Source organism: Perna viridis, chromosome 15, assembly GCF_037379345.1.
Source record: "Perna viridis isolate PV_CMFRI_1.1 ecotype Kerala chromosome 15, ASM3737934v1, whole genome shotgun sequence".
NCBI lineage: Eukaryota > Metazoa > Mollusca > Bivalvia > Mytilida > Mytilidae > Perna > Perna viridis.
In genome coordinates, this window is record NC_142459.1 from 20773549 (window position 1) to 20786596 (window position 13048).

General features: G+C 33.8%; 1 protein-coding gene across 1 annotated transcript; it reads left to right on the top strand.

Moving 5' to 3' along the window:
* The first annotated feature begins 418 nt into the window (after positions 1–418).
* Positions 419–10984, top strand: LOC148597423 (signal recognition particle 19 kDa protein-like). The gene is made up of 5 exons (XM_088563564.1): positions 419–577; positions 1610–1685; positions 3949–4020; positions 7562–7673; positions 8984–10984. The coding sequence occupies exons 1-5, from the start codon at positions 510–512 to the stop codon at positions 9121–9123; spliced, it is 468 nt and encodes a 155-aa protein (XP_088419690.1). The 5' UTR covers positions 419–509; the 3' UTR covers positions 9124–10984.
* The last annotated feature ends 2064 nt before the right edge of the window (positions 10985–13048 follow it).

Below are 13048 nucleotides of genomic sequence, written 5' to 3' on the forward strand. Positions count from 1 at the left end.
AGAAAAGGTTTATGGGGTATAGTTAGCGAAGAATCAGGATTTCATGCTGAAAAAAGAATTTCCCAATTTTAGAGTGTGCAAACGTCCCCTCCGCCCCTATGGATCCGCCACTGACTTTTTCCGTTGCTACACATCTAGTTTCCATGATGAACCAAATTGATTTAAGACATCAAGTGATTTTTGTAGCCCATTTTGGGTGCTCGACATATAATATAGTATCATCTGCTCAAAGCCGAGAGAGAGTTTATTGAGATGTCATCCAAAACAAGGGATTCCCAGTTGCCCCGGGTCAGTTTGGGTTTCATTGAGTTTCGGAACAATATTCAGTTTGTCTACGCATTGAACCTTTCCAAATTATAAAATTTGGATGGTCTTAGTTTCGGATTATGAATAGTTCTGTTTCGGAAGTGTTGCGCGTATTATTATATCGATGAATCACTCAAGTGCTTGTCAGAAAAGGTTTGTAAGTTAAGCGTCAAAAAAACATTGATTCAATATTTTTTGTCAACATGGCACAGGCACAACCAGCACAAGCACGGCCTTGGAATCCAAGTTTTAAGCACACTGACAGAGAAAGGTAAGTATTTTCACGTTCCTTATTTTATATACACATTTGGTTTCAAACTTTTGATATGTTTGGATATCATCCATGATCGAACACTGCACACTTTGTCACGGACGGACTATCATAGTTCAGACTCATGCCATATCATGCCATATGGAAAACTCTGTTTTTTTAAAAGACCCATAATAAACATTTTCACATCATCCTCCATTCCAGGGTTAAAATTTGGGGAGTTCTAATGGGGGCAAATGCGATAGAATATCTTACATGTACATGTAAATTTGTAATGATTTCCATTAGGATGAGTGGAATCTTATTTTTAGAAATTTTTTTATGAGATATTGCTATCGAAGTACTTGTTCAGGGAGGTACAAAGTTCAGTGGTCTCAGTATAGTGTGTTTGTTTCCAGTATTGGAGGTCATGTGTGCAATCCCTGATGAGTCATACGAAATACTGGAAATTGGAAGTCTCTGCTTCTCCACCAATCACGAAGTGTACTTAGAGTATATCTGTAGAGTGATAAATGGTTGGCTCATTCATAATCATGTGTCTTAGTGGGATGTTATGCTTAACTGCTGGCTTTTGCTTCTCTGAGTTAGAACAATAAAGATCCAGCTCAACAGGTCAGACTAGTACATAGAGTAGTCTGTTGGATAGTTCAGTTGTTCTTGTCCTGAACTGCCTGAAATACATGTATCTGCCTTAAGATGTGAAACCAAATAGCCAAACAATCAATTAATGAATATGCATGAGCTTCAAAATATTTTATTTATCTAAGATAGAACCGTAAACCAATTCCAAATTGTCTATTAATTTTAGGTAAATGTACATGTAAATTGTGATTTTGCAAAATTTAGGTCTGTTCTAAAGGTAATGTCAATTATAGCAATAGTTTGATATTTAGTTGTAAGTATGGTGTTCTCTATTTTTAGTTTAGCGACATAAGGCATACATTTGTAGGATCAGAATTCTTCAGTGGTAAAATATTAACCAAATTTTGACTTCAAAAACTGTTCAACATGTAAATTTCTGACTTTTTTCAGATGGATCTGTATATACCCTGCTTATTTAAATAGCAAGAAGTCGTTAAAAGAAGGACGAAGAGTACAGAAACAAATGGTTTGAATGACTTTTTTATTTTGTTCATATTATTATAAATTAATTTGAGATAAATACTGTAGTCTGATTGGTGAAAATAATTTTGTTATATCTCAATGAATAAAAAAATATTGACACACCCCTATTCAGTTAAATTCAGAGCTACTTGTTTAAAGATAAAAATATGTTTTAAAATTAATTTATAAGAATTGGCTATTGAAAAATAACGTAAATTTTCCGTGTGCATATTTTGTTTATTGCACTTTGCAAAATAAACAATATGCACATGGAAAATTTATGTTTTTTCAATAGACAAAATTTCTATTCTTGCCAATTCTTAATTAAATCTGCTCATAACAAGGTATTATTAATTGGAATTATTTTGGATTTAAGAAAATAAGTGAAAAAAATATTTCGTAAAACTTACCCCTACCAAGGGGGTTAGTCATGTCGTCATGACTAAGTGGGTTAGTAAGTTCCCTTGATGTTGTTATCTTAGTAACCCTACCCCTTAGCCATGCCAGCATGACTAACCCCCTTAGTAAGGGTTAGTTTTACAAATTTTATTTTTGGTCATTTTCTTAATTCCAAAATAATTCCAAATTCAAACAATACCTAGTTTTGTGATAACGTAGATCTATAAATAAAAGATGGTGACTAGAACTAGAAATTGGAGTCCTGACAGTTCTCGTTAATCGAAAATACTACAATTAGAAAAATGTTGTGTACCATAGTGTTTTCATTTTTCAGTGTTTGCTTGAAATTTCCACCTTTTTCTCTGTTTATGACTTGTCTTTTCTTGTTAAACTCCATGAGATCAGATTTCATGGTTAACTTTTTCAGACAGAAGCCAATACGCACTTCCAAAGTTACAAAAATTGGAAGTTCGAATGATTTTTCAGTGGCCCGAAAAAAATTAAAAATTATATGAAAACATTTTTTTTAAAGTCCTAAATCTATGTCTAGTAATAAGTATATCCTGTAATAATGAAATTACATAACCACAAACACTCATTCGATTCAGACTATTTAGATACATGTACATGTATGTCTAACCAAAAATAAATAGAACATTACAACACCCCAAAATTTTTTGAAGTCTGTCTGGCTTCCTAAGAACATAATTTTAGGGACCCAAGGCAGATTTTAGGGGCCGGGGCCACCGGGCCCCTGGCTTAATTCGAAGACTGTGAAGTTAACAATTAAACTTTTAATTGAATAACACAAAACAATGATGTTTCCCCAATTTAAAATTATGCTGCATACTTCCCAATTACCATGTAGCAGAGGACTGGGTGAGGATTATTGGATAGTTATGTAAAATGTCAACAATATCATTGTTTTTATGCCTGCTACCTCCTAAAACATTGCTCACCACCTTTTTCTTCAAGTATTTAAGTAGCAGTCTTTCTAAAAATCAGGCATAAGGTGATTCGTGCATGTCAAAAGCCCACTGAATTCATTTCTATTTCTTCTTCAGAAACACTTACTGATCACATAACCTGTCTTAGTTTTTCATTTGGTTGTTGCGCTTTTGAAATAAAAATTATATAGATTGTACATGAAATTTGCACTTAGCAAGAATTACATGTATTGTTCTTGATTTGGCTTGGTTTGGGTGATTTTAGTGGGAGATGAATGCATGACTGTCTAAAAAGTGCAGATCTGAATGCAGAAAAGATTATTGTTATGTGAAAGCATAGCATAAGTAACTGAAACCATCGTTTGTTTAGTGGGTTTTTCTTAACCATGAATCACTGTTTCATTGGCAATGTCTGAATTAAATGTGGACTGGTACTTAAAATTTGAATATTGACCAATGATACAGGAGGAGTTCTTTGTCTCATTGTGAGGACTTATCTTGCCAAGTGTTCTAATAAGTGTAGGTCCAAGGTCCAGGTGGCCAGGACCCTCAATTACTGACCTTGGACCTATGAATTTTCATTTACTTACGGCCCAGTATTTTTCAATGTCATGTTAATGAGTGCATCTGGTTTTCCGTAATTGGATCTTTGATTTGAAACTTGGAAAAGTCCAGGACCATGCTGGAAAGTAAATTGAAACCCCTGCTTGCATTTCACATACATATATATATATATTGCACAATTAAAAATTAATATTTCAAATTGAGACTTCACACTTTCTGCAGCAATATACATTACATATTATAAAATGTCTAGGTCACCACTGCCTTGATGCTTAAATTATTTTAAACAGGGTGAGATACATGCAGTTTTCACTTACAAATCTGAACTATTAATTATCTCTTATTTGTGTCTTATAGTGTGTAGAGAATCCAACGGTACAGGAAATAAAGGATGTGTTGTTACAGGCGGGTCTCCAGATTGGTATAGAGGTTTGTAAATCTACATGTAACCGCCACTTTATTATTTTTTATGCCCTGCCACACAAAGTGGTGAGCTACATGTATTATGTAATAACATCTGTAAAGTTTCATGTCTCTCCATCCATTTGTCAGACTCCAATCTCAACTTCTCAGCCAATCTCGGGATCTCGTTGGTTCCAAGCAGGTATTGGCCGAGGATGTACCGATTTGTCAGACTCCCGACATTTTTCAGATGACCAGATGATAACTTGAGAACAGAACAATGAATTTTTTTAAACAGAATCATAAAATACAGATTAGGTTTAATTTTCAGCAGCCTTTTGTTGTAGTATAAAGGCCTTTTTGAACATTTTGCCTCCCCCTTTTTTTCACCATTGCGTGCTGGGTATGTTCCATTAATGTCTTATTTTCCCCATTATTCTTACTGCCTGATATCTTTTATCTCAGGCTTACTGCCTTGATGTTAAAACATACATATATCAGCAAGTTACATCCAATTAACCATGACATCACCAATAACCAGAATAAAGTTTTTAACATTTCAATTGTCACAAAAGATTAAACTGCAGATTTTCCTTCAGTAATGAGTGGTTTAATTTATTTATCCACTCGAGATGGTAAAATTATGTGAGCTTTAGCCATCATGATAAAATTTTGATTTTGCCATAGAGAGTGGAGAAAAGATTTAAATTTAGAATAGGCTGTAGGAGAATTGGTTTCTCCCATGATATCAGTAGAAAATTTGAAAATGTAAAATGGCGGGAAAACTCGCACAAATTAATCACTGCTCAGTGATTGAAAAGTCACATGCATTTTTAGCTCACCTTGCCAAAGGCCATATGAGCTATTGCCATCACTTGGCATCTGTCGTCGTCGTTAACAATTATACAAAACTCTTCTTCTCTGAAACTACATGACTAATTAGAACCAAACTTTTATTGAATGTTCCTTGGGGTATCCGGCATAGAACTTTTTTGAGAATTTTTGATTCATCGAAAAATATGGCCCCTGTTACTAAAAGTAGAACATAGGGGCCAGACAGTAGTTTTTTGCATATATCTCCAAAACCTTTAGATTAAGCTAAATTTGACATGGTTACAAGTGTTGAGCATGATGAGATCTGTCTCTGGTCAAATTTTGGTTTTAATCCGTTAAGCCATGTTGAAGTTATTGCCCTTTTTCAACGATTTTTGCCATATTTTTAATGTTATTTCTTTCAAAAATCTTCTCCTCTGACACTACTTGACCAACTGAAACCAAACTTGGTATGAATGATCCTTGGTGTATCCTGCACAGAACTGATGTGGGGATTTTTGATCAGTCAAAATAACATGGCTGCTGTTACTTACATAGAACATAGGGAACAGACTTGTAAGAGTTATTGCCGTTGAAAGGTGAAAAATGACTTTTTTTTACAGTTTTCAGTGAATATCTTGAAAACCATGATAGATTAAAAGAAACTTTCAGTTGTTGAAATGATGCTTATGATAAGTCCTACCAAAGACTTCTTGAGTAAAATTGTTGGACAACTTCTTGTTAAATTTATTGCCTTTGAAAGGCAAAATTCAACCAGGTGAGCCATTCAAGCTCCTGGGAACCTGTTGTTAATCACTGTCTTAGAATAGGAGAAACTGCATTTAACTATATTTTATACAAAATCCATACTAATATGAGCAAGTTTATAAAAACCAGACAGGAGATGATTCAAGCATTTCTAAAACCCACCAAATTTACTGTCATTCACTTTTTTCTTATTCAGAAATACTAACAGACTATATGACCAGTCATAGATAAGTCATTTGTGTGTTGCCCTTTTGAAATAAAATTATAAAAAAATATGCATGAAATTGTCCTTGATTTTATTTGATTTGGTTTCATTAAGTGGGGAAGGAATCAATGTACAATTTTCTAAAATACAGATCTGAATACAGAAAGGACTACCATTACATGAAAATATAACGTAGAACAAAAAAGCATCGCCTCTTTGGTGGCTTTTTCTACACCATAAATCACCTCTAACATAGGCAGTGCCTGAACTTTATACGGACTGGTACTTAATAATTATATTAGGCCAACAACAAAAAAATAGTCTAGTTTCCTGCTACCAGAAAAAAATAGGGTAGATAGGTAAGGAAGTTATTTTAGTTTTAGCTCACCTGGGGAAAGCCATGTGAGCTAATGCTATCACTTGGCGTCAGTCATCTTCATCCTTAACATTTTTTTAAGAACTGTTCTCCTCTGTCGCTACTTGACTAATTGGAACCAAACTTGGTATGCATGGTTTTTGGGGTTTCCTGCATAGAACTGATTTGGGAATTTTTGACCAGCCAAAAAACAAGGTCATTGTTACTAAAAATAGAACATAGGGGTCAGACAGTAATTTTTGCATATGTCTCCAAAGCTGTTAGGTATAGCTAAATTCTGTTGTGTGTAGTAATATTTTTGTTTTAATCTGTGAAGTCATGTTGGAGTTACTGCCCTTTTTCAAAGTTTTTTACTTTTTTTTAATGTTATTTCTTTCAAAAATCTTTTCCTTGACATTACTTGGCCAATTAGAACCAAACTTGTACCAAATGTTCCTTGGGGTGTTTTGCATATAACTGTAGTAGGGATTTGTGATCTGATGAAAAACATTGCCGCTGTTACTAAAAATAGAACAAAATGGTCAGACAGAAGTTTTTCGCATATATCTCCAAAATTTTTAGGTTTAGCAAAATTGTGACAGAGTAAAAGTGTTTTGCATACTGAGATCTATTTGTGGTCATATTTTCATTGTAATCATGTTGGAGTTATTGCCCTTTTTTTGACGTTTTTGCCATATTTTTAATGTTATTTATATTTATTTTTTCAGGTAGTTACCTGACCAATAAGAACCAAACTTGGTTTTAAAAATTCCTTATGGTTTTCTGATGTGGGGATTTTTGATCCATTGAAAAAAAAAAAAAAACAGAACAAAGGGGTCAGAAGTTTTTCTCATACCTCTCCAAAAATGCCAAGTTAAGCCAGTTTTTTTTTAATTCTTTTTTATAGGGCCTATAATGATCTGCAAGGGAACAAAATTGTTGGACGACTCATTAAGTGCAAAAATGTGATGTTTTAAGCAGTTTTAAGCCACTATCTTGAAAACTACAATAGATAGAAAGAGACTTTCAGTTGATGAAATGATCCTGAAAATAAGTCCTATCAAATTCTTCATTGAGTCAAAATTTTGTCAAATCCTTTGTTAGAGTTATTGCTTTTGAAAGGCAAAAATTTAACCAGGTGAGTGATTCAGGCTCCTGGGAGCCTCTTGTTTAATAATATTTTACATTGAGTTAATGGAGAAACATTCTACACTGTAACGGTACTTTAGACAAAATGACCATAAGATGTTTAGGTTACCAGTAGGTAAAAAAAAAAGTAATACTAATAGGGTAGGTAGGGTAGCAGGAAACTGATTTTTTTTATTATTTTTATTTTTTTTTTTGGCCTTAAATTCAGTAAAGAAGGAACAACCTGTAATACATGTAAAAGTAAGAGTTGTAGGTGTTGACAATTCCTTTTTTTTCAGAATAAAGTATATGGTAGAGAATTAGACCACCGAGACCTCAAATTTAGAGGACGAGTCCGGGTCCAGCTTCGTCATGAGGATGGCAAACCATACATAGATAAATTCCCTGATCGTAAGTACATATATTAATTTTGGTTGCATTTTGAGAATGTGTCATTTTTAGTTATCTCCAGAATTACTATGGGTCATCATCCAGATAGACAAGAATTTCTTATGCTGTAAACTTTGAATCCTGCATTTTTTTTTTTTTTTAATTTTCTTTTACAAAATTTGAATTTTTTTCTTACTTCTAAAAATGACAAGCCATGTAGAGTTTTGTGAGAGAGATAGGTATTCAACAACCAAATTTTGTTTTTAAAAATTTCATCTATTTCTTATTACAAACGTATTCTTTCTCAAAATAGAATTTTGATTTTTGATTAACTGCAACAGTACAGAGAAATAAATTACATTAAAATTCATTGAAAAAGGGAGATAACTCTTTCATTTTGTGCAAACTTTGGTTGATTTTTTGGGGAATTGTAAAATCATTTTCTGAGCCCTCCATTGTTAATCTGAAATAATCTTTGTATTGTTGAACTTATTTATCTGATAAAAACATTACAGTGGAACAAAAAATCTCATGGGATAATTTATAAAATTTACTATGTGTGATCCATATCATAGGAACTGCCTGGTTTTTAAATGGGCAGTCTCAAGATAAAAACAGTATGGTTGGAAATTATTTCATAACAAATAATATTTTGTATTGCTCCACTCACTATTCATATATCCATTGAAATACACAGGTAACTAACATTTTGGTCTCCAAGTACATGTATTTTTAAGCAAATTATAGAAAAAGGATTTGTATGATCATTACAGAAGCTCCGTTGTTTTGTTTTTGATCAATTTTGTTCATTTTGTTATTTATACAACCAATGACTTGTTACATTGTAAAAAGGGCATGGAGAGATTTTCTCTGATTTCATGCCGATAATAGAATATACACAATATACTAGACCTTTAAACATTTAATTATTTCTCCCCATTTGGCACTGAAATTTACCTTGAAAATTGAAAATTCATAATTTGCTTTCTCAGGTGGAGAAATGCTTTGATACTCTCCAATTAGAAGGAGAATTTATATGCAACTGAAAAAAAGAATGGCTTAAGGAGGTAGACCTAGGGTAAGGGATTATGAAATCAATGATATGTTTGCATCATACTCAATTTCACCAAAACATCTCAAGCTTTTGTTTGAAGCAGAATAGAATCAATCCAAGTTAATTAGGTGCTTACTTAAGATTGATGTAAAATGCTGAATACAAATGTTCCAATGATTTTTAAGGGTTTTAAAAAGGTCTACCCAAGGTCTACCTCCTTAACAGAAATACATTCATACAGTACAGAAATATTCTTTATAAGTTGTTTTTGTTGCAGGTGATTCATTGTTTAAATACATCTGTGAAACTATCCCTAAACTGAAGACCAGACAAGCAGGGGCCCAGTCATCACAACAGCCAGCACAGGCACAACAATCTGGCAAGGCTCAGAAAAAGAAAGGCAGGAAGGGGAGATAACTCTAGAACCCCCCCCCAACACGAACTGATAGAAGTGAACATTGTTGTCGATTTCAATAAAGCTACAGACTGTTATATTGATATTTGAACTCATGAAGAGGCCTGGTAGAGTTTACTGGGTTGAAAGGTGTATTTGATTTGATTGTAAGGAAAAATGAGATGTGACTTCTTGAAGAATGAAAAGATGGTTCATTTTTTTGTACACATTTTATAATTATATATCGGTATGTGCATGTTTTTCCATCAGAAGTTTATTTATTTGTCAGTTTGATGAGTTTACCGTTCTTTATTTACTGTAATTATTAATGTGCATTTCATTTATTTGTTGGCATCAATTTAAAAGTTTTTTTTTGCAAAATTTCATAACTTCATGGAGGTTTTGAATTTTTTGTTTTCATTTGAGTAAATAAGTTTTAAATTCAGATTTTACTAGTTTATGTTGCAAATTTGACGTAATGGTTTGACTAATCCACAAAAAAACAAGTGAACCCTTTGATAAATAGTAATCAATATATTACATCTTTGTTATTTGTTATAAAAAAGTGTTCAAAGTCTGCACGCGTGGAACAAGATGTTGAGTAAAGAGGTTTCCATAAAAAAGGGGGGTACCTAACTATTACATGCTCATTTCTGGTTAAATAGTAAAGCTAGTCCAAAAATTTTCCACTTTAGAATATCAAAAATTGTTTTAATGATATTAAAATAAATGATGTTAAAGATTGACCTATAATTCTGTAGTTCTTAAATGCAAGGACAGACAGAGTTATCTTTCTTTTTTTACACCACTTCTATTTTTTGATGATTACAAAACACATTTTAAACAAGTTTGTAGGATCTGCTATGAAATAAAAGGGTTATTGCATGAATATTTGGAATATTATCCCTTATAGAATAGGGATTTAATTTGGTTGGCTTCTTGAAGTGCATAGTAGCTATGCCACTGATATTGCACTTGCAAATTCTTTCAATATAAAATTCTAGTTAGTACAATATTTCCAAGTTTTCATGCAATAAACCTTTAAAATTATGGTATGAAATTCTGAATATATTACAAATATTAATGCCATTCTGAGTGTAATCAGTGGTGTAACATCAACAGTAAAGCTCAAGCCTACTCATAATTCATCTCATCCCAAAACAGAAACAGAATGTTGTCTGTGCCTATATCCACACATTTCCACTTTGCTATGCTAATTCTATTCATTCAGGCTTTCATTTTAATTTGAATTTGAATTTTTTGAAAAGGCCAAAATGTTCCTTCAAGTTTGAATCAATATGAAGGTTAAACAACCATCTTATGACATTTCAGAGTGCTTGAATCTGTTTTCAGTAGGGGTTTGGTCCCCTGAATCCCCTACCTAGACCCTGCCCTTGACCCATTTACAATGTATCGTTTGCTATGCCCCTTGCAATGCAATACTATGGTAATAATTATGACATTATCATAAGGCCTAGCGTTATCCCTGCTGATGGGTTGATATCTTTTCTCTGTGTATACTGTCACAGTCATACTGTTGTTTTCAGATTTGGTAACTGTTGTTTAAGGGAGTAGACTTATATGTAGGGTAAGGGACACAACTTTTACAAATCATTGGAACTTTGTATTCACCATTTTACATCAATCTCGTGTAAGCATCAAAGTGACTTGGATTGATTTCATTCTGTTTCAAATGAAAGCTTGATAGGCTTTGAGGAAATTGAATATGATGCAAATATAGCAATAATTTCAAGAGTTATGTCCCTTACCCTATGTCTACCTCCTTAATGTCTGGTAATAGTATATGAATGACTGGTAATGTATGTATTTCATTGTTAAGAAAACATAACTTATGATCAATAAACAAGCATTACATGTAACAAACTTATTATATTCTTCTGTCGATTAGATATCATGTGTCCTAAATAAGGCAGATTTTTATCATATTTAACAGAAACTTTTCACTTTGTGTAAAATGACTATATATGGTATCAGTTTATAGATTTTAAAAGTTTTGAATTCACTAAAATTCCCGAGTTATGCCTATAACTTGACAGTCAGTATTGGTAAGAAAAATGAACTATGTTTAAAACTCACTATTGGCTTTGCTTGACAGCAGGTCTAAACCTCTCAATCGTCTCTTTGAAATTTTGTTAAAAGTCAAATCATCAGTCTTGTGTTAAACTTCATACATTGATAGGACTGGTGTATACGAAGACACATTCAGGTAATATTTTTTTTTTGTTTCTAGATGCAGGTACAAATGTACAAAATGTACTTGTTACACAGGCAAATATTTTCCACCTTAAGTTCATGTTAATCCAGCTTGACATGAAATTAACGTGATTTTTCACTTAACACGGACTTCATGTGAACAATTCACGTGAATTTCAAGTGAAGGCTGTATTCACCCAAATTTCACGTGAACTCTGTCATGAAGTTATTTGCTCAATTCAGATGAAAATTACGTGAAATAATTTTGCCTGTGCATAGACCACGAGAGTATGCGAAGTAAAGCATGCAGTGTACATGTAGATGAGATTTGCTATCCCTCCCCCAAAAAATAAACAAAATAAAACAACAAACAAAACGAGCAACGCTCTACGTAAACAAAATAAAATTCTTATGATATACACGTTTCCTAGTGTACAAGTACTTGTTTCATTGTGAAAGTAGCCCACGTTCCATCAAAAACCAAACAATTAATACAAAATATGGCAAAAAAAACAAACAAACAAACAAAAACGCTCTCCGGTTCTTGACATATTTGCACTGACAGTGAAACATTTGTAGGACATATTTCAGATACTTAGTACCTTAATTTGTGTTGTTCTCCAAACTTTATCAAATTTTTAAATTAAACCTGTATAATAGTCTGTTACATAACTTGTGTTTGTTTGAAGCCGGTTTTAAAACCTATTCATGATTTCATTATATTTTAACGAGAATCCAGTAACGACAAATATAATACATTTTTGATACGAGCGTCTACTGGCATAACAACATATTGAATTTATCAACATAAATATCACCTGTACTCAGCGGCGGAACAAGGATTTCTGGTTAGGAGTATCTAGATAGGGGTTTGTCCTGGATGTCTGAATATGAGTTGGTCCAGGATTTCTAGTTAGGGTATCTATGCAGGGGTTGGTACAGGATTTAAGGATAGGCGTGTCTAGGCAGGGGTTGGTACAGGATTTTAGGATAGGGGTGTCTAGGCAGAAGTTGATTCAGGATTTCTGGATAAGGGTATTAAGGCAGGGGTTGATCCAGGATTTCAGGATAGGACTGTCCAAGCAAGTGTTGGTCCAGGATTTTTGGCTGTTTAGGGGTGTTAAGGCAGGGGTTGATCCAGAATTTCAGGAGGGTTGTGTCTAAGCAGGGGTTGGTCCATGATTTTTGTCTGGTTAGGGGTGTTAAGGCAGGGGTTGATCCAGGATTTCAGGATAGGGGTGTCTAAGCAGACAAAAATCCTGCTTAAACACCCTATCCTGAAATCTGGACCAACCCCTGCTTACACACCCCTATGCTAAGCAGTGGTTGGTTCAGGTTTTTTGCCTGGTTAGGGATGTTAAGGCATGGGTTGATCCAGGATTTCAGGATAGAAGTCTAAGCAGGGATTGGTCCAGGTTTTTTGTCTGGTTAGGGGGTGTTAAAGCAGGGGTTGGTCCAGGATTTAAGGATAGGGGTGTCAAGGCAGAGGTTGATCCAGGATTTCTTGTTAGGGTGTCAAGGCAGGAATTGATCCAGGATTTCTGGTTTTGGTGTCAAGGCAGGGGTTGATCCAGCATTTCAGGTTAGGGTTGTCTAAGCAGGGGTTGTTCCAGGATTTTTGTCTGGTTCGGGATGTTAATTAAGGCAGGAGTTGATCCAGGATTTATGGTTAGAAGTGTCAAGGCAGGGGGTTGATACATGATTTCAGGATAGGGGTGTCTGGGTAAGGGTTGA